At 43.0% G+C, this 23057-nt stretch overlaps 1 protein-coding gene across 1 annotated transcript in view; it reads left to right on the top strand.

The window, feature by feature from the left end:
• ndel1a (nudE neurodevelopment protein 1-like 1a) overlaps window positions 1-14442 on the top strand; it is a gene marked incomplete at its 3' end in the record, with an annotated part of 36729 nt that extends 22287 nt beyond the window's left edge. Inside the window, exons 4-10 of the mRNA XM_084170608.1 lie at window positions 5073-5221; window positions 8036-8172; window positions 8379-8555; window positions 8673-8761; window positions 10875-11029; window positions 11362-11434; window positions 14326-14442. Of these exons, the coding sequence (XP_084026734.1) occupies window positions 5073-5221; window positions 8036-8172; window positions 8379-8555; window positions 8673-8761; window positions 10875-11029; window positions 11362-11434; window positions 14326-14442 (897 nt within the window). The remainder of the gene's footprint in view (window positions 1-5072; window positions 5222-8035; window positions 8173-8378; window positions 8556-8672; window positions 8762-10874; window positions 11030-11361; window positions 11435-14325) is intronic.
• Window positions 14443-23057: the final 8615 nt, after the last annotated feature.

Raw genomic sequence — 23057 nt, 5'->3', positions numbered from 1 at the left:
TGAAAGACCCAGCCACGTTTCATCTTCAATGCCCTTGCTGATAGAAGGAGGTTTTCACTCAAAATCTCACGATACATGGCCCCATTCATTTTTCCTTTACACGGATCAGTCGTCCTGGTCCCTTTTCAGAAAAACAGCCCCAAAGGATGATGTTTTCACTCCCATGCTTCACAGTAGGTATGGTGTTCTTTGGATGCAACTCAGCATTCTTTGTCCTCCAAACACGACAAGTTGAGTTTTTACCAAAAAGTTCTATTTTGGTTACATCTGACCATATGACTTTCTCCCAATCCTCTTCTGGATGCACTCTAGCAAACTTCAGACGGGCCTGGACATGTACTGGCTTAAGCAGGGGGACACGTCTAGCACTGCAGGATTTGAGTCCCTGGTGGCGTAGTGTGTTACTGATGGTAGGCTTTGTTACTTTGGTCCCAGCTCTCTGCAGGTCATTCACTAGGTCCCCCCGTGTGGTTCTGGGATTTTTGCTCACCGTTCTTGTGATCATTTTGACCCCACGGGGTGAGATCTTGCGTGGAGCCCCAGATCGAGGGAGATTATCAGTGGTCTTGTATGTCTTCCATTTCCTAATAATTGCTCCCACAGTTGATTTCTTCAAACCAAGCTGCTTACCTATTGCAGATTCAGTCTTCCCAGCCTGGTGCAGGTCTACCATTTTGTTTCTGGTGTCCTTTGACAGCTCTTTGGTCTTGGCCATAGTGGAGTTTGGAGTGTGACTGTTTGAGGTTGTGGACAGGTGTCTTTTATACCGATAACAAGTTCAAACAGGTGCCATTAATACAGGTAACGAGTGGAGGACAGAGGAGCCTCTTAAAGAAGAAGTTACTGGTCTGTGAGAGCCAGAAATCTTGCTTGTTTGTAGGTGACCAAATACTTATTTTCCACCATCATTTGCAAATAAATTCATTAAAAATCCTACAATGTGATTTTCTGGATTTTCTTTTCTCAATTTGTCTGTCATAGTTGACGTGTACCTATGATGAAAATGACAGGCCTCTCTCATCTTTTTAAGTGGGAGAACTTGCACAATTGGTGGCTGACTAAATACTTTTTTTCCCCACTGTAGCTACCTTGCTTCAAAGTATAGCCATTTGATACCTGATTCACTTAATTAAGGAATTATTTTATAATACTTTTTGGTTGTAGGCTAATGTTATAGCACATCAGGGGAGCTACTGGGTGTGTAGACTTTTGTTCCAGTCCAACTCGCCAGATTCTACAAATCAACTGCTCAACATGACCTTGTGAAGTGGACTTAGATGTGCCTGAGCAGTGCTGGATCAAAAGCCTGCACAACCAGCTCTCCACGTGTTTTATACAGTAAGAGTGGTGTATATTTGACTTAATGGCATTTTTTCACAGTGGTGTCATAATGGAGCCAAAATTCTGAACACTTAGACTTTGTGATCTAGCTAATGATTAGCGCCTTTGGGGTGGCCTAAACAAATGCAGATGGGCAAGGCCATGCTTTAGCCATCTATAGCCTACCCGCTAATACTATGCTATTACATCTGTTAGGATAAAAGCAGAATGCTCATTGCTAAAGTAGCACACCAGCCTGATAATATGAGCCATGTAGGCTATAGCCTTTGGTGAAAGAGCCAGCCCTAAAAATACTACTTTTTGCCAACATGGGCTCATTTCTGGAGGGGACTATTATCAGGTGTGTGGTTCCATGAAATTCAAATTCATGGAACCTGCAGATGCTCTGTGTTTACCTCTGCCGTTTGTGCATTTGCGTCATTCTGATTGGTCGAGTCAATATATACAAAAATTGGTATCCGAAAAAATGCATTTCAGATATCCGAAAAAATTTCATGATATTCTAATAGTGAAATAATTTAAATTGCGTTATGTATGAGAGTTAGGGATTGGCATCAGCATGTTAATTCTCGCTCCATAATTAGCGCTGGGATGAGCGTGGCTCTGTGTCCATGTTCACATTACGACTCCAGCCATGCGAGTCAGTGAGTCACCCCACCGGTGACGGTGAGATACGAATGTGTTAAGAATGTCATCGGATTCAAAACTTTTTCAATTTAAATTACTATATAAAATTCTTGCTACCAATATAATGTTATTTATATGGGGGATACAATCTTCCCAGCTCTGCAGATTTTGCTGCAAAGAGACAGAATCATTAGATCATTTGTTTTGGTACTGTCCATTTGTAGCTTGTTTTTGGACACAGGTCCAGGAATGGCTAAAGGATTGCAATATTTACCTGGAGCTAACCCTGCAGATAGCATTACAGGGTGATCTGAAAAGTCATAGTCAATTGATCAATAATATAATACAACTTTTATCAAAAATGTTTATTTTCAATTTACAATCTGTAGAAACAATGAGAATAGAAAGGTTCAGAACTTTTGTAAAACATCACAGTACAGTTGAAAAATATATGGCAAATAGAAATCCAATATGGATGGTGTTGAATGGAGTTGAAGGATGGGATTAATAACAAGTAATAACAACAAGATAACTAATAATGTAAGCATACTGTGTCCATAATAAGTATATAGGTTATATGTTGAGAGCTTTTGTGAAAGAGCTCAGTTAGAAAGATATGGCATGTAGAAGCAAACCGGATGGACATCATGAAAATAATCGGATAATTCCTTAATTAAGTGAATATATATGTATATGTATGGATATATGTATATATGTATATATATATATATATATATATATATATATATATGTGTGTGTGTGTGTGTGTATATATATATATATATATATATATATATATATATATATATATATATATATATGTGTGTGTGTGTGTGTGTGTGTATATATATATATATATGTGTGTGTGTGTGTGTGTGTATATATATATACAGTGGGGAGAACAAGTATTTGATACACTGCCGATTTTGCAGGTTTTCCTACTTACAAAGCATGTAGAGGTCTGTAATTTTTATCATAGGTACACTTCAACTGTGAGAGACGGAATCTCAAAAATCCAGAAAATCACATTGTATGATTTTTAAGTAATTAATTTGCATTTTATTGCATGACATAAGTATTTGATCACCTACCAACCAGTAAGAATTCCGGCCCTCATAGACCTGTTAGTTTTTCTTTAAGAAGCCCTCCTGTTCTCCACTCATTACCTGTATTAACTGCACCTGTTTGAACTCGTTACCTGTATAAAAGACACCTGTCCACACACTCAATCAAACAGACTCCAACCTCTCCATAATGGCCAAGACCAGAGAGCTGTGTAAGGACATCAGGGATAAAATGGTAGACCTGCACAAGGCTGGGATGGGCTACAGGACAATAGGCAAGCAGCTTGGTGAGAAGGCAACAACTGTTGGCGGAATTATTAGAAAATGGAAGAAGTTCAAGATTACGGTCAATCACCCTCGGTCTGGGGCTCCATGCAAGATCTCATCTCGTGGGGCATCAATGATCATAAGAAAGGTGTGGAATCAGCCCAGAACTACACGGCAGGACCTGGTCAATGACCTGAAGAGAGCTGGGACCACAGTCTCAAAGAAAACCATTAGTAACACACTACGCCGTCATGGATTAAAATCCTGCAGCGCACGCAAGGTCCCCCTGCTCAAGCCAGCGCATGTCCAGGCCCGTCTGAAGTTTGCCAATGACCATCTGGATGATCCAGAGGAGGAATGGGAGAAGGTCATGTGGTCTAAACTCCACTCGCCGTGTTTGGAGGAAGAAGAAGGATGAGTACAACCCCAAGAACACCATCCCAACCGTGAAGCATGGAGGTGGAAACATCATTCTTTGGGGATGCTTTTCTGCAAAGGGGACAGGACGACTGCACCGTATTGAGGGGAGGATGGATGGGGCCATGTATCGCGAGATCTTGGCCAACAACCTCCTTCCCTCAGTAAGAGCATTGAAGATGGGTTGTGGCTGGGTCTTCCAGCATGACAACAACCCGAAACACACAGCCAGGGTAACTAAGGAGTGGCTCCGTAAGAAGCATCTCAAGGTCCTGGAGTGGCCTAGCCAGTCTCCAGACCTGAACCCAATAGAAAATATTTGGAGGGAGCTGAAAGTCCATATTGCCCAGCGACAGCCCCGAAACCTGAAGGATCTGGAGAAGGTCTGTATGGAGGAGTGGCCCAAAATCCCTGCTGCAGTGTGTGCAAACCTGGTCAAGACCTACAGGAAATGTATGATCTCTGTAATTGCAAACAAAGGTTTCTGTACCAAATATTAAGTTCTGCTTTTCTGATGTATCAAATACTTATGTCATGCAATAAAATGCAAATTAATTACTTCAAAATCATACATGTGATTTTCTGGATTTTTGAGATTCCGTCTCTCACAGTTGAAGTGTACCTATGATAAAAATTACAGACCTCTACATGCTTTGTAAATAGGAAAACCTGCAAATTCGGCAGTGTATCAAATACTTGTTCTCCCCACTGTATATGTGTGTGTGTAATAAATATGCGAGAAGAAAAAAAACATATGGGGGATTGGAAGTGATGCAGACAATTTACATTGATGGAAGTTACAATCTATCTGCAATATTAAAGCTGATCTACCCCCCCAAAAAAATCTGTGACACGTTGTTTAACGCCTTGTTATAAGATACTATCTATGTGGCGTAGGCTAGAATGTGTTTTGATGTAGTCAGTGTAGTATGCACATGTAGTTCATGTAAAATGGCATTTCAGGACAAAGCAGGGCTTGTCTGGTCGAGGTTAGTGGTTAATTGATTCAGACGTGATTTATCCAGAAGATATAGGTCAGACAGGCAGGCAGACCCAGTCCCATCTATTGAGTTGAGCACCAGAGAGCTGGAGGAGACATGGGTCACATCATCATCCCATAGCCTGAGAACGCTGGAGCACAACGGAGTGCTCTGAAAAATAGATGACAGAATGTAGGTTAACGTGGCGGTTCCCTCCACTTGGGTGCGTGCGACTGTGTAGTGTTAGGAAAATATTTTAGTAAGTAAAACTCCCTTTCTTGGAAGCTTTAACGTCCTTTACCCATTTTAAAATGGTTGCATGTTATAAGTAACACCCTTTCTCTTCTCTCTCCTCATCTCTCCATCCCCCCTTCAGGAGAAACTGGAGCAGCAGTATGCCCAAAGCTACAAGCAGATCAACATGCTGGAGGACGACCTAGGACAGACCCGGGGCATCAAGGAGCAGCTCCACAAATACGTCCGGGAACTGGAGCAGTCCAACGACGACCTGGAAAGAGCGAAAAGGTCAACAAAGAGACCAGACCACTACACAGTATCTAACAGACACATACTGGATACAGCATTAGAAGACGAGCTGTATAAGTCATAATTTGATATTTACTGTGTACTTCAGGGTTATGTTCATTTTGGAGGAAAAGGGCAATATCTAACAGTAGTACTAATCTAACAGTAGAAGCAAAGGTAGTCATTCTCCGACCATCTTTCAGAACACAAACCCATACATTAACCCCATGCAGAGAGGTGCTGATCAATGATGGAGGCTGAGATGCTTGTTGTGTGTTTCCTAGTTAATTGCCCACTCTGCTCTTCATTGGGAGTAATCAAACAGATGGCAAATCTCCATTCCATTTAAAACACTTGCCCAATTGGGTCTGATTGCTGTAAATTAGATTGAATTGGATTCAGATCAGCACTGTCACACATCGCCTGAGATGTAGGTTACTTGGAGGAATCGGGACATTCGTTTGTCACTAAACATTCATTTTCTAGTAAAAAGCATGAGCTGACGCACATCTAAAAAAAATTTGTAGAGGTGCTGACTAACGGAGAGTAAACTGTATAAAAAGAAAGTCTCACGCTACAGTGCCTTCAGAAAGTATTCATACCCCTTGACTTATTCCACATTTTGTTGTGTAACAGCCTAAATTAAAAATTGATAAAAATATATGTTTTTCTCACCCATCTACACAATACCCCATAATGACAAAGTGAAAACATGTTTTTAGAAATGTTTGCAAATGTATTGAAAATTAAATACAGAAATATCTTTACCTAATTTACATAAGTATTCACACTCCTGAGTCAATACTTTGTAGAAGCAGCTTTGGCAGCAATTACAGCTGTGAGTCTTTCTGTGTAAGTATCAGAGCTTTGCACACCTGGATTGTACAATATTTGCACATTATTCTTTTTTAAATTCTTCAAGCTCTGTCAAGTTGTCTGATCATTGCTAGACAGTCATTTTCAAGTCTTGCCATAGATTTTTAAGCCGATTTTAAGTCAAAACTGTAACTAGAAAGCCAGTATGAAGGTTAGCGCTCAGGCTAGAATGAAAGGCGGCCGGTGTGTGGGAGAGAAAATATCTGTGGAGTTCAAAAAGTACTCGCACTCAAAACCGTGAAGAAGAATAACCCAAGGAGGCCGAGATGCAAAAATAATATAATTAATTGAATCCATGCTCAAAAGAATACAAAAAGTGAAAGTGCAAGGTGCTAATAAAAAATAAAAAAAACTGAGCAAATGTTTCAGCCTTATTAAAACTGTAACTAGGCCACTCAGGAACATCCAATGTCATCTTGGTAAGCAACTCCAGTGTAGATTTGTCCTTGTGTTTTAGGTTATTGTCCTGCTGAAATGTGAATTTGTTTCCTAGTGTCTGTTGGAAAGCAGACTGAACCAGATTTTCCTCTATGATTTTGCCTGTGCTAGCTATATTCCGTTTATTTTTATCCTAAAGAAACTCCCCAGTCCTTGTCGATGACAAGCATACCCATAACATGATGCATCCACCACCATGCTTGAAAATATGAAGAGTGGTACTCAGTGATGGATTGTGTTTGCTTTGCCCCAAACATAACGCTTTGTATTCAGGACATAAAGTTAATTTCTTTGTCATATTTTTTGCAGTTTTACTTAAGTGCCTTATTGCAAACAGGATGCATGTTTTGGAATAATTTTATTCTGTACAGGCTTCCTTCTTTTCACTCACGTTTAGGTTATTATTTTGGAGTAACTACAATGTTGTTGATCCATCCTCAGTTTTCTCCTATCACAGCCATTAAACTCTGTAACTGTTTTAAAGTCACCATTGGCCTCATGGCGAAATCCCTGAGTGGTTTCCTTCCTCCCCGGCAACTAAATTAGGAAGGATGCCTGTATCTTTGTAGTGACTGGGTGTATTGATACACCATCTAAAGTGTAATTAATAACTTCACCATGCTCAAAAGGATATTCAATGTCTGCTTTTTTTTATTTTTACCCATCTACCAAGAGGTGCCCTTCTTTGCGAGGCATTGGAAAACCTCCCTCGTCTTTGTAGTTTAATCTGTGTTTGAAATTCACTGCTCAACTGAGGGACCTTACAGATAATTGTGTGTGTGGGGTACTCCTGAACTTATTTAGGCTTGCCATAAGAAAGGGGTTGAATACTTATTGACTCAAGACTTTTCAGCTTTTCATTTAGAATTAATTAGTAGCAAATTCTAAAAACATAATTGTACTTTGACATTATGGGGTAATGTGTGTAGGCCAGTGACTTAAAATCTCAATTTTATCCATTTTAAATTTGGGCTGTAACGCAACAAAATGTGGAAAAAGTCAAGGGGCTATTATTTACATCCTCATATTTCAATATGGTTAAATATTGTAGGATACATGATATTAACATCGTAAATCATTATTATTTCATTTAATCTTTGTTTAATTGTTTCCATTTCATTTCATCTTTGTTTCATGTAATCTTTTGGTTCAACCATAATGCATAATAACCATCATCAGCATGGAGAACATAATATGTGCAAGCTGATAACTTGTGGAAAGAATGTGTCAATTTAGCAGACATGTTCATAAAAACATTCATTTATCACTAATCTCGGTTAACCCAGAACTTGGTCAGAGGAATTTGGTCAGATGCTCGATTATGTTTACGTAGTCTGTCCGCGAGAGATGAATATAGCACACAACAACATTCATGCATCACGGTGAAACACAGGTATCAGCGAATGTTTCAGCATGCTCCTTTGTGTGCAGGAGCCAAGAGTCCACTGAACACCATGTTTTCGTTCGAATTAAATTATTCTCCCTTATTTCTTTCTGCAGGGCTACGATTGTTTCCCTGGAGGACTTTGAGCAACGTCTGAACCAGGCCATCGAGAGGAATGCCTTCCTGGAGAGTGAGCTTGATGAGAAAGAGTCCCTCCTGGTCTCAGTGCAGAGATTAAAGGACGAGGCCAGAGGTGCTTATTGATCCGTTTTCACTCAAACCCCTGCCTGCCTTTATTAGAAAATGAGCTGTTCTCTGTGAAATGAATAGAACCCATGTTCTCACAGCATTGCTTACAGCCGCAAATTGTTGTTGGGAGAGACTATAACAGCATTATCCGCAATTTGAATGTCTGGTCTGTTTAGAGTTAAATATTATGTCTGTCTGCTTGTCTGTCAGACCTGCGACAGGAGCTCGCCGTCCGAGAGCGAAATACGGACGTGATCAGGATGTCGGCACCCGCCTCGCCCACCCAGGAGAACAACGACAAGATGGATTCCTCTGTCCAAGCCTCACTGTCTCTCCCCGCCACGCCGCTCGCCAATAGTATGGACAACGCCTTCGCCAACCCAACAGGTATGCTTTTGCTCTGTCCCCAACACCTCAATATGTCACCTAACCATTTTTATGTGCAGTATACTGTATGTCAATGACTGTATGAATTAATTTTCTTGTACTTATTTCCCCCCCCAGAGTTGTCCAACGGCCTTGGTAACTCACTGACTCCCTCTGCCAGAATATCAGCACTCAACATCGTAGGTGACCTGCTTCGGAAAGTAGGGGTGAGACATACATTTTTTCAATTTGCCCACATCACTATTCACTGTATGCCCTGGTACACTGAGACTGTGGGTGTTTCTCAATATGCATAATACCGTGCTCCACACTCTCATGCTCCAAGTACATTATCCGAGGACGGTCTCTTGAGTATGTTCTTGTGAGGACGAGAGTGTGGATAACGCATAAAACATTACATTTACATTTAGCAGACGCTCTTATCCAGAGCGACTTACAAATTGGTACATTCACCTTATAGCCAGTGGGATAACCACTTTACAAAATGTTTTGTTTTGTTTTTTCTTTCTTTGGGGTGGGGTAAGGGGGGGTAGAAGGATTACTTTATTCTATCCCAGTTATCCTTAAAGAGGTGGGGTTTCAAGTGTCTCCGGAAGGTGGTGAGTGACTCCGCTGTCCTGGCGTCGTGAGGGAGCTTGTTCCACCATTGGGGTGCCAGAGCAGCGAACAGTTTTGACTGGGCTGAGCGGGAACTGTGCTTCCGCAGAGGTAGGGGGGCCAGCAGGCCAGAGGTGGATGAACGCAATGCCCTCGTTTGGGTATAGGGACTGATCAGAGCCTGGAGGTACGGAGGTGCCGTTCCCCTCACAGCTCCGTAGGCAAGCACCATGGTCTTGTAGCAGATGCGAGCTTCAACTGGAAGCCAGTGGAGTGTGTGGAGTGTGCGGAGGAGCGGGGTGACGTGAGAGAACTTGGGAAGGTTGAACACCAGACGGGCTGTGGCATTCTGGATGAGTTGTAGGGGTTTAATGGCACAGGCAGGGAGCCCAGCCAACAGCGAGTTGCAGTAATCCAGACGGGAGATGACAAGTGCCTGGATTAGGACCTGTGCCGCTTCCTGTGTAAGGCAGGGTCGTACTCTCCGAATGTTGTAGAGCATGAACCTACAGGATCGGGTCACCGCCTTGATGTTAGCGGAGAACGACAGGGTGTCGTCCAGGGTCACGCCAAGGCTCTTCGCACTCTGGGAGGAGGACACAACGGAGTTGTCAACCGTGATGGCGAGATCATGGAACGGGCAGTCCTTCCCCGGGAGGAAGAGCAGCTCCGTCTTGCCGAGGTTCAGCTTGAGAAGCACTCGCACATGATGTATCTCCCCATTCACTGAACCTTCTTCCAGCCAGGACAATGGCAACAATAGAGACAAAACAAGAAATACACAAAGCAAACGTTTTACTTCATAATTATCAGATAGATATATGTGAAACATTGTAGCCAGCTAGCTAGTTAAACAGGCAAAAATGACCTAAAACTAGTGTTATGCAAGGTACAGTAATGTCAATTCTTCGTGGGTAGCTAGCTAGCAATTCTTCGTGCCTAGCCAGTTAGCCCTATTGACTTACTATGGACTTACCCATTCACTGAACCTTCCTTCTTCTAGCCAAGACAATGGCAATAGAGACTAAACAATATATACACAAAGCAAACGTTTTACTTCATAACTATCAGCTAGTTATATGTGAATTGTAATAATGTAGCTAATCAGATAGTATAACAGGCAAAAATGACCTAAAACAAATATTATCCAAGGTATATGTAAATTCTTCATGGGTAGCTAGCTAACAATTCTTTGTGGCTATCTGGCTAGCTAACAGTAGTAGCTAGCCAGTTAGCTCTATTGACTTACTATGGGCTTGTGACCTACGCACACTATAGTAGGTATTGTAGGCAGGTAACCATGCCAAAATTAACATAGCATGTATTTATAAACGTATCAAGATAAAATATTGTAGCCAGGCAAAGTCGGAGTGTATTTTCTCTCGCTTCAGCTCAAATAATGGCCGCCATTGATTTAGAGAAAATGTGCGTCATTTCTTACGTGGTTGCGTCATATTTATTTTCATACTTTCCGTTTAAGCTTGCATCAATGCATGCTTCAAAATATGTACAAACGGAGTACGCATTCGAGAAGTGCCCTCCGTGCTCTGTTTTGCATACTTTGATTTGGACTCATACTCCGACCATCCCGTGCTCCAATTTGCGTGCTCGGAGCATGGTAGTATGCATTTTGAGAAACAACCCTTGTCTTATACCATATTGGCATCTCTTGCTAATAGTGGAAGGCCTCTTATCTTTCTTCATTCTCTATGTCCGTCTCAGGCTCTGGAGTCTAAACTGGCAGCCTGCAGGAACTTTGCCAAGGACCAGAAAGCCAGAAAGTCTTACGCCATCACGGAAAACGGGAACGTGATCAACGGCAACACAGCCAAGTTCTCCCATACACTCCACATGACGTCATCGTATTACGACAAAACGTAAGTCGAAGCCCGCTTCCACTTCACCATCAGTGACACACACATTACTCATTAGTGATGAACAGGAAATTAAAGCTACTGTTTTCTGAGAAAGACACTTTGCAAAGGACAACAACGTTTCATAATGTCAAATTGTCTTTATTTGGATATAGGCCTAATGCATTTGTCATTTTTATGATTATTGTTTGCTGTGTAAAGCAGTCAATCACTCCTAAGACCGTCTGGTTTTACAGTTAGATTTCTTAACGTTGATCAATTTGACTGTAGAAATGTGTATTTGAAATTATGGATGTTGATGAGGTCTCTCAGACCCTTGTGTTTTTCCCCAGCAGGAGAGAGAGGGTCATATTCCCTGCATTACTTCTGGGTAATGATCTTCCTCCTCCGATGATGATGTGTGGGGCAGTTAGTCAGTCACCTGCATGCTGTTTGATTAACAAGCCTCCCTCCCTTTCCCATCTAGTGCTGGGGTAGACTTACTCACTGTGGGGCTAGATAACTGCTTTGGGTAGTGGTACATTCCCCTGCTTCTTTCTTAACACTGCTGATACATCCCCATGTCTGTCTGTTTGCTGGTGTGAGTTGGTAGCTTTCAATTTCAATTCAATTTGGATCAATCGTCATATTGTGGGGCGGGGGTTGATTCTCAGTGGTGTGTTTAATGACCCATGGGAAAGCATGTAGTGCAATGGAAGGGTTGGTTATGGTACAGTTCTTTTGATTTTGTGCTCAGTTATTGTCAATTAACTACAAACTACTGCATGTGAACAAGGCACCACAGTTTTGCAGCTGATTCTAAAGTGCAATGTCAAAAGTAACCTTTCACTGTTCTTATGTAGCCGGTGCTGTCCTTCTGTTGTTCCTTGTTGAAGTTGTATTTCAAGGTATAAATACTACTAGATGTCCCATATAGAAGTGGTGTGACTGTGTGGCGAGGTTGTAGTGTCAAGGCATTGTGTTTCTGCTGTGTGAACAACTATTGATATGAGGCTGGCTGAGCATGCTGAGCAGGACATGGTTACAAGGGCACAGTTTGGGTTTCACCGTAGGGAGGAGTGGATTATAAATATAGCTCTTTACAAGAGGGCACACACTGCCTCCACTGTGCCTTACTATCCACAGTCCTAGCTTGCTAAATAGGACACGAGTTTGAAGTGGAGTATATACTAAATTATAAACTGGGTGGTTCAAGCCCTAAATGCTGATTGGCTGAAAGTCGTGGTATATCACGGGTATGACAAAACATTTATTTTTACTGCTCTAATTACATTGGTAACCAGTTTATAATAGCAATAAGGCACCTCGGGGGTTTGTGGTATATGGCCAATATACCATGGCTAAGGGCTGTATCCAGGCACTCCGCGTTGCGTTGTGCGTAAGAACAGCCCTTAGCCGTGGCGTATTGGCCATATACCACACCCCCTCTGGCCTTATTGCTTAAATATAACAGTACAGCTTAGAATTTACTTTGTTTGCTATGGTCCTAACTATACTGAACAAAAATATAAACGCAACATGCAACAATTTCAAAAATTTTACTGAGTTAAAGTTCATATAAGGAAATCTGTCAATTGAAATAAATTAATTAGGCCCTAATCTATGGATTTCACATGACTGGGCAGGGGCGCAGCCATGGGTGGGCCTGGGAGGGCATAGGCCAGGCCAACCCACTGGGGAGCCAGGCCAAGCTAAGCTAATCAGAATGAGTTTTTCCCCACAAAAGGGATTTATTACAGACAGAAATACTCCTCAGTTTCATCAGCTGTCCGGGTGGCTGGTCTCAGACAATCCCGCAGGTGAAGAAGCCGGATGTGGAAGTCCTGGGCTGGCGTGGTTACACGTGGTCTGCGGTTGTGAGGCCGGTTGGTAGAAATTAACATAAAATTATCTGGCAACAGCTCTGGTGGACATTCCTGCAGTCAGCATGCCAATTGCACACTCCCTCAAAACATGAGACATCTGTGGCATTGTGTTGTTGTATGACAAACTGCACATTTTATAGTGGCCTTTTATTGTCCCCAGCACAAGGTGCACCTGTGTAATGATCATGCTGTTTAATCAGCTTCTTGATATGCCACACCTGTCAGGTGGATGGATTATCTTGGTAATGGAGAAATGCTCACTAACAGGGATATAAACAAATTTGTACACAACATTTTAGACAAATAATATGTTTGTGCTTATGGAACATTTCTGGGATCTTTTATTTCGTCTTATGAAAAATGGGACCAACACTTTACATGTTGCGTTTATATTTTTGTTCAGTGTAATTTGAACAAACTCCACTAGGTATTTTACATTTGTGCAGGGAGGGGCAAACTAGATCAAAGGACTTTTAGAAACTTGAAGTCAGTGATCTTCCAATCGCATACTGTATAAACTATTTGGCACAGTCTAAACCATAGCAACAGAATCTAAAAATATATATTTTAAAATGTAGTCTTTTTTTTTTTATATCTGAAATTCCTCCAGAGGTGTTATTTGTAGTGACTTCCAGCAGATCTCTTAATATCAAGTTTCATTTTTGGCTGCACGTGCCCGAAGCCCTGTGTGTGAACGTGCCAGGGCCAACCGGTAGTAGAATAATGAGGACAGAGTGAGAGGTAACCTGTTGTGGCTCAGGTCACTGGTTCAACCCTGCGCTGGCACTGGGATCCATCGACCACTGGTCACTGGTTCAATTCTGCACTGGCACTGGGATCCATCGACCACTGGTCACTGGTTCAATTCTGCACTGGCACTGGGATCCATTGACCACTGGAAAGTGTGCCTGCCTGTGGAGTGACATTGAGTGTAGCTTCATTCAAATGGCCCCATTGTTTGGCTGTCTAGTAGAGCTGTAGGCACCAGGGTACCACTGTAAAGTGATACTCCAGTTTATCTGCTCCACCAATAGGGCTACATTTTATTTCAGTTGTTTTACATATACCACTCCCCCGTTATAATTCATTTGCTTAGGTCTAGCCCATTCATTACAACTCTCATTATTTAAAATGCATTGTAATACCTAGCTAATTATTAGGCTAGGCAGATTTGATTTTTTTTACATTTTAGTCATTTAGCAGACGCTCTTATCCAGAGCGACTAACAGTAAGTGAGTGCATACATTTTTCATACTGGCCCCCCATGGGAATCGAACCCACAACCCTGGCGTTGCAAGCGCCATGCTCTACCAACTGAGCTACAGGAGGCCTGTTTTCTATGCTTTTACCACCTTATAATATGAATACAGCAAGTGAGATGCTGCCTAACCCTCAGTAGACCAGACTAACCCATGTTGTGTTTTGTGTTTACAGCAGGTTGGTGAACGGCCTGGACTCTGGCACACTGACAGCCATCACAGCACCCCCCGCTCCCTCCCCCCCTGGCCTACTGCCTCTCATCGTGTGACAGTGACAGACACCACGCCCTAATTTACCCCCCCCCCGCCGCCGCCGCCGCCGCCGCCGCCAATGGACAAGGCTATATCCTTAAACAGAAAGCATTGTGAGGACGTCAAACAAGTCCAAACAAGAGAAAGCACATAAAAATAGCTAGCACTATGAAACACTTTTCACATACTGTAATACTGGCCCCTCGTTGCAGTCACTGCATATTCACAGGCTGTCTCTATGTAATTCTGGCCCTTTAGTGCTTGTGCTCTGGTCCTACTGTACATATGGCTCACTGTTTGTAGCCTATATTTTATATGTACTTCCTAATTGTTTACTGCTTATACATTTAGCTCACTCTACACAGACACCCAAAGAGAAGGTTTACCCAAAGAGAAGGTATCTATGTAGGAACCTATCCTCTTTGCAGTCATTTTCCAAATCTTTAGTTTAGACAGAAAAAACACACATTATGCAATTGAAAGTGTGACACAGTGAGGGTTTCCGATATACATGTTACTGTAATTGTATTGAACTGTTACGATTTATCAGAGATGGTGTAGCAAGTGAAAGAATATAGATTAGCCAGAGTCTACAGAAGAAGTAAAATGTCTGGATTACTGTAACACATTAATCTAGCATCATTGCTTCAGACTATGCAGAGGCCCTCTCTCCTCCAACTCTCCACACCTTATTTGACATTTCTTATAAATGGAAACTAGGGTTAATGGATTGGCAGCTGGCACACGTGTGTAGATGTGTTTAATAGCCTGGAACGGTCCTTCACCACGTGGACCTGCTCCTAACAAGCTGACTTATTGTCCATCACTAATGGTGGTTTAAATCTCCTGTGTCAACCTCATATGCCTTTCTGACCTTGAGTCTAACTTCAGTAGCCATCTGAAGAATTAATGTTAGTTTTGTGGTTTTTATTTATGAATGTGTTCAAATAAAAATGCATTGGTTTAGACCTGTTCAAAAGGGATGGTGAAGTAAAATCCTCATTGTGTCGTTGTGTTGAGTATTCTGGGCTACTTAGGCTCAGCTCAGTTTAACGGTATGACAACGTGCACGGTATTGGTCATATTGATCATTATAGATGTCCACTTGAGTGGTGCTGTCATGGTGTGTTAGACCACTTTTGCCAGTATTCCATTTTGGGATTTTAACTGCAAATCTTTCATTTTCTGTGTTGAGTTTTCACTGGTATCTTATTGTATTTAAAATATCACACAACCCTGTGTTAGCAACCTATATTGTAAGTAAATAGCACTTCATCTTGTGCAAATATTTTCCTTGTATTTTCACATTATTTTAGCAGTTTTATTCAAGTGCAATATTGCCTGTTGGTATGTTTTGTTTTAATATACATCGTTTTGTTAATTTATTTCAGATTCATTTTATGGCATGATGTGTTCAAATATATAGGATGTGATTATACATCAATTAGTCAAATATCATGATGTAGGATCCGTTGTCTTAAAATGTTGAGAAAATAAATAAATATAAAGCCAATCTTCTTATTTTGTTTTTAAAACTTAAGGTAGTCCACAATGCAAATTAAGCAATTCAACCCTAGCTTCATACCATGAGCTAATACAGATTGTATATTGGCGTTTTCCTTTGATCTAGTTTTGAGGGCAGCAATGAATGGGATTGGTAAAATTTAGGCGAGTCATCCTAATTAATTAAGGTTTCAATAGTGGTTCGGTTAAATTTAGGCAATAATTGTGAAATGCAACAGCTGGATTCGAACCAGAGAATTTAGGGATTGCAACCTATGTTACGCTCTCTCCATAGGCCTGCACCCAGTAGGCTAAAATGTTGGATTTAAATAGAGGGTGTTCATTAGAGTCGTGGCTAGAAGGGATCAAGCTTTTGTCAGATTTGTTTCGTAGCAAGTTAGGAGAAAGTTAGCAGGATTTACACATCAGGTTAGGATAATTAACGTTGCCGATTGGGATAATTAGTTTGAGGTTAGGAAAAGGGTTATGGTTAGCTAAAATGCAAAACAATTACAAAAGGTGGATCCCTTCTAGCCATGACCAGGTAATCTACTAACGTTAGCATATGCTGATTCATGAACCGTCTATATCCAGGTTGCATCTGGTTTATATGTTTATAAGGACCACGTGACATCCCGGAAACTTTGAGAAAAAACACTTTATATCGGGAGTTGTGCCTGTCATTCACACACGTATCTGCTCTCTTATAGGCTAGAATGGTCCCACCTGATCTCGCCTCTTCCCAGCTGCTTTCCATTTTTTAAGACGTTTATTTTCATAGTTAGAGCGGTCCAAGGGGCCATGGTTCCAGTCTAGAGGCCCAGTTTCGACTGCTCCTACAGTTTTGCTTCGGTAGTTAGATGTCACGTGTCCTACTTATATCACACTCGTAACAACCTAAGCATTACGAAACTTCTATTAGATCAAACAAGCAAATAAGCCATTCAATTTTTTGTTGACCAAATTCGACACAATTCAATTCAATGGGCTTTATTGGCATGGGAAACACATGTTTACATTGCCAAAGCAAGTGAAATAGATAAACAAAAGTGAAATAAACAATAAAAAATAAACAGTAAACACTCACAAAAGTTCCAAAGGAATAGAGACATTTCAAATGTCATATACAGCTATTTACAGTGTTGTAACAATGTGCAAATAGTTAAACTACAAAAGGGAAAATAAATAAACATAAATATGGATTGTATTTACAATGGTGTTTGTTCTTCACTGGTTGCCCTTTTCTTATGGCAACAGGTCCCAAATCTTGCTGCTGTGATGCCAAAGGAACTGCATGATATTAAGAAATGCTATAGGTGGAAGGAAAGTAGTGTAGAAACCTACCAAAAAAACATTAGGCATTAACAAATTCAATCCCTTTTAGAAAACTTCCTGGACAAAACGTTTTACTGTAATAGTGAAGGTGTAAACCTGGCAGTAGAAAACCTCAAAAGTATATTTGACCTCTCAGCTTCCCTATCAAATCAAAAAATTGATTGAGTATTGCTCTGTACAAGTAGACTGCGATTTTGCTGTGATCTGATAGGGGTGTCAGTGGGCTGACTGAACGTTCTGAGAGACTGGGTTGAGGTCAGTGATAAAGTAATCTGAGGTACTACTGCCTAGGGATGAGCTGTAGGTGTACGTACCGTAAGAATCCCCTTGAAGCCTACCATTGACTATGTACAGACCGAGCATGCGACAGAGCTGCAGGAGTTGTGACACGTTTTTTTTGGTTGTTTTGTCATAGTTGTGTCTAGGGGGGCATATTTGGGAGGGATTGCTGTCACCTCCAGGTAGGCATTTGTCCCCCTGTGTGCTAAGTGTCAGGTTCTTGTCCAGTTCTGGCATTTAGGTCACCACAGACTAGTACATGTCCCTGGGGCAGGAAATGGTTGATCTCCCCCTATAGGATGGAGAAGCTGTCATCGTTAAAGTATGGGGATTCTATTGGGGGGGATATAGGTAGCACACAAGGACATTTTTCTCTGTTGAGATAATTTCCTTATTAAATAATAATAATAATATGCCATTTAGCAGACGCTTTTATCCAAAGCGACTTACAGTCATGCGTGCATACATTTTTTGTGTATGGGTGGTCCAGGGGATCGAACCCACTACCTTGGCGTTACAAGCACCGTGCTCTACCAGCTGAGCTACAGAGGACCACACTATTAATTTCTAGCCAGATGTAAAATGTTCCAGTTTTGACTAAATGAATAGAGTGAGTTAGGTCTGCTCAATACCAAATGCAAATAGTCTGGGTAGCCATGATTAGCTGTTCGGGAGTCTTATGGCTTGGGGGTAGAAGCTGTTAAGAAGCCTTTTGGACCTAGACTTGCCGCTCCGGTACCGCTTGCCGTGCGGTAGCAGAGAGAACGGTCTATGACTAGGGTGGCTGGAGTGTTTGACAATTTTTAGGGCCTTCCTCTGACACCGCCTGGTATAGAGGTCCTGGATGGCATGAAGCTTGGCCCCAGTGATGTACTGGGACGTACGTACTACCCTCTGTAGTGCCTTGCAGTCGGAGGCCGAGCAGTTGCCATACCAGGCGGTGATGCAACCAATCAGGATGCTCTTGATGGTGCAGCTGTAGAACTTTTTGAGGATCTGAGGGTCCATGCCAAATCTTTTCAGTCTCCAGGGGGGGAATAGGCTTTGTCGTGCCCTCTTCACGACTGTCTTGGTGTGTTTGGACCATGATAGTTTGTTGGTGATGTGGACACCAAGGAACTTGAAGCTCTTAACCTGTTCCACTACAGCCCCGTCGATGAGAATGGGGGCGTGCTCAGTCCTCTTTTTTTTCCCTGTAGTCCACAATCATCTCCTTTGTCTTGGTCACGTTGAGGGAGAGGTTGTTATCCTGGTACCACACGGCCAGGTCTCTGACCTCCTCCCTATAGGCTGTCTCATCGTTGTCGGTGATCAGGCCTACCACTTTTGTGTCGTCTGCAAACTTAATTTATACCATGCTTCTTGTAGGATGACAATGTCTGTATTTCCAATTTCTTTGATGAAGTCTGGGTTCCTGCTCTTTAGGCCAAAGGCAGATGACCTCAGACCTTGTATATTCCAGGATGAGATAGTAAAAGCTTTGTGTTCCATAGTGTCTAGTGTTGTTTTCGTGTGGTTTAGGCTCGGACCATTACAGTAGGTGTGAGCAGAGCATGTTAAGCATCTGATACATACCTTTTAGGTCGCAGGATGGGAATTGGGCGGGTGTATTAGTGGGGGTTGGGCCTGTTGCTCTGCTCACGGCCTGGGCATATGTGCAGCTGTCATGTTGAGGTCCTTGCTGCAGGGGCATGGGGTAGGGGGGGGGCAGAAGGGGCATAGGTATGGTCTGGGGGGGCCTATATATGGTGTGGCCAGGGTTTGTTTGGGGGGGTCTTGGCTAGTTGGGGTGGGGGTGGGGATGTGGCTGGTGATGCTGAGGTCTGGGTGTAGGTCCTCTTGGCGTGGGTTCTCTTGGTGCAGGTCCTTCGGGAGGGGGTCTTGCAGGTCTGGGAGGGTATCTCGCTGGTCTGGGCAGGGTGTCCAATGCTCTGTTGCTCCTGTGTGAGGTGCTGGGGCTGCGGTTGAGGGTGATGTCCTTCAGGGACCTGGCAAAAGTTGGGACTGCTGCCTTGTAGAGGTGGACCTGGTCGTAAAGGCTGTTCAAGTCCAGGGTGGAGTGGCGGGCCACGTAGACATTAGGTTTTGAGGCAGTCCCGGGAAATGCTTGCATTCACCCGCTGTATGTTGGCAGGGTGGAAGTATTTTCGTGGTAGCAGGGTGGAGATGACCACTTGTGGGTTGGGGAAAGTGGAAGAAGCTTTTTCAATCACTCCCTTGAGTGCTGTGGCCACCCTTTCCTGCTGGGCCCTCAGGTCGTTTGTGGTCGTGTGAATTATGATGTGGCTGGGGGACCCTAGTCTGTCCTCTGACAACAGCTCCAGGGCATGCTTAGTGTTTGGGGGGGGGGGGGGGGGGGTTTATTCTCAAAATTGTCAAAGACTCCAGCCACCCTAGTCAGAGACTGTTCTCTCCACTACCGCACGGCAAGCGGTACCGGAGCACCAAGTCTAGGTCCAAAAGGCTTCTCAACAGCTTCTACCCCCAAGCCATAAGACTCCTGAACAGCTAATCATGGCTATTTGCATTGTACCCCCCACCCCACCCCACCCCCCTTTTTTACGCTGCTGCTACTCTGTTTATTATTAATGCATAGTCACTTTAACTCTACCCACATGTACATATTACCTCAATTACCTCGACTAGCCAGTGCCCCCGCACATTGACTCTGCACCGGTACCCCCCTGTATATAGCCTCCCTACTGTTATTTTATTTTACTGCTGCTCTTTAGTTATTTGCTTTTAAAAATGCATTGTTGGTTAAGGGCTTGTAAGTAAGCATTTCACTGTAATGTCTATACCTGTTGTATTCGGCGCATGTGGCAAATAAAATTAGATTAGATTTTATTTGTATTTCCCATTTGATGAGAAGCACAACCTGTGGCTTTTGTGTGTCCTCGTGGGAGTTGTCAGGAGGGCTATCCGGGGAGCTGACAGGGGGCTGTTAGGCGGGGTTTGGTCTGTTGGGTTGGTGGGTCCTGTGTTGTCTGTCCCATTGTGGTATTGAGGTTGTGGTCCTGGTCTGAGGTGGGCTGTTCTGCTGGCTTTTCTGAGGGAGTGTCCTGCTCTCTGTCACACCTCAGCTTTCTCACTTCCTGCTTCAGTGCTGTTAGCTGTGCCATGTGTTCCTCTCTTCTCCTCCAGTGCTGTTAGCTGGGCTGTGTGATCCTCTCTCTCCTCCTTATGTTCTCTCACCTCAGTCCGGGGTGCAGCCAGCTCTCTCAGACAGCCGTCTATCTCCACCTTCAGCCCTCCGGGTCTTGTTGGGGAGGTGTTGTTGTGCTGGTCTATTTTGTGGGTCTGGAGTGTGTGGACTAGCTCTCTGCGCTCCACAATTTCTCTATCCAGCTTTGTGAATCTCTCAACAATGGAGGCGCAGTGCAGTTGTGGAACCTGGGTCTGTTCAGTGATTGGGGAGGGACTCTCCTCTTGGGGCTGCTCGTCTGCTGGGCAGTTTGAGGATGAGGTGTGATTAGACTCACTCAGGATGGGGAGCCCTCACCAAGAGAGAGCTTTTCCTGTTGTGCTCTCTCTTTGATCCCTCCATACAAAAACTCCTGCTTGGTGAGCGAAAACATTTTTGGGCCCAGGCGGCAGCATAAAGACCCTGAGGGATGACTGCGCTGAGAGATGACGTCACCGCTGGACCCTATTGGAGAAATTGCTCTCGCTTCGCCTCTTCCTCTCTGGTTCTAATCCGCGATTCCTCGTATCCTCTCTTAGTCTTCTTCTCAAACATATTGGAGAACGTCCCCCCCTCTGACCTCCAATGCCGTTTGACGAGGTGAGGAGTGCAAGGAATCAAGGAAATAATTGAGAAAAAGCTCAAACTTGAATAACGAAAACTCCATTGAGCGTAAACTCTGCCCACTGCCTTCATTCAACATATCACATTCAAGGCCTAAACTCACCAAGGGCAAGCGAGGCGTTTGTATGATTTATTTTAGAATCAATTGTTTAGAATTATAATAACCCAACCGAAGCCGGGCGGGCAGGTTTTTGACGCCTCGCTCAATTAGAACGTGTCTGGTTATGCGTTTTATCGCTGGCGCTGTAGTCACACAAAATAATACAAACATCATATTCACTTTTTTTTGTTCGAGCTCATTTGAATTGGAAGAGGTGGCTGGCTAATGGTTGAGGCTTTACCATGCGTGCTCAATTCGCAATACAAATTAGACCAATTATTCCACTTATGTTAACACAATATCGCTATCAGCAAAATATGATTGGAGATGTGGACTATCCTGCTAGCATAGCTCTGCCTGTCCGGTACTTTCCACCCGCCCGCTACTGGTGAGTTTTTCGCTAAGAACAAGACGAAGGAAAACGCAGCTGAACATTTAGTCAACACTGCCCCCTGGTGGATAACAGTTGTACTTGCAAATTGAACACAATTATACAAAAACTACTCAAAATTAGTCGTTTCGTTTCTAGATTAGGACGTAAATTCATAGTTTTTATTGGTAAAAGTACATAACACAAAATGTCCGCCAAAACTCATGTTTTTTTTGTCTAGCAATCATACATTTCAGAGGTTGAATTCCCTCTCCGTGGGTACAACTAACAAGTGGATAGTCTATTCTGATTAAACATCATGATTTTCTGTACAATTAATTATATGAGTACTGTAGGCTTATTCATAGCTGTACCCGATTATCATCATGGGACAAAAATGTGATGCCTCGCTCTCTAATCAAATATTACATTGTAGTGAAGTTGCAGCAGTAAACCAAAAAGTGTCCCCACTCCCCAAACACGTTATTGCCTTTCAGTTCTTGCTTTGACAAGAAGAGGTCTCTTCATGGATCCCTAATTGGACTATTTAGAGGTCCACGAAAACATTCAGTTAGATGAATGAATATCCACAATGAAAACCTTCACATTAATGATGCTCTTGTCATGACATTACTTATTCTCTGCTCCTCTGTCCTGTCTATTTGTTTGCTAAAAGATTCCCTCACCGAAAATGGCCTGTATTGTACAACCCCCAGCAACCCCACCAAAGGGATGCTGTCATTCGGTCTGTCAAGCTCAGTGTCTGTTGTGCCCAGTGGGTCGAGGGTCATCATGGCTTCTTCTTCTCTGCTAGCTCCTCCATCTGCCTCTTTCTCATCTCCAGCACCTCCATCAGCTTGGCATCGTTCTTAGCACGCTCCTGAGCCCTCATCTCTGCTAGGTCCTCAAAGAATCGGTGTCTGTAGAAGGTATACGATGTTATTACACACACAAATAAAGAGTCCACACTATATAAGCTCCTAGTAATTGATTGGGTAAACCAACATTTCATCATCACAGAAGGCAGTGTGATGCCGAAACGTTGGTGGTTGACCCAATAAATTACTGGGAGCTTATTTTCACTCCCTCCTCTCTACATTTTCTTCATCTGTTTCTGCTGCTAAGGCCACCTTCTACCACTCTAAATTCCAAGCATCTGCCTCTAACCCTAGGAAGCTCTTTGCCACATTTTCCTCCCTCCTGAATCCCCCCCCCCCCCCCCCCCCTCCTCTCTCTCTGTGGATGACTTCGTCAACCACT

Source organism: Coregonus lavaretus (genome assembly GCF_964263955.1).
Source record: "Coregonus lavaretus genome assembly, chromosome: 1".
NCBI classification, from domain to species: Eukaryota; Metazoa; Chordata; class Actinopteri; order Salmoniformes; family Salmonidae; genus Coregonus; species Coregonus lavaretus.
This window is presented reverse-complemented; position numbering and strand designations above follow the sequence as displayed.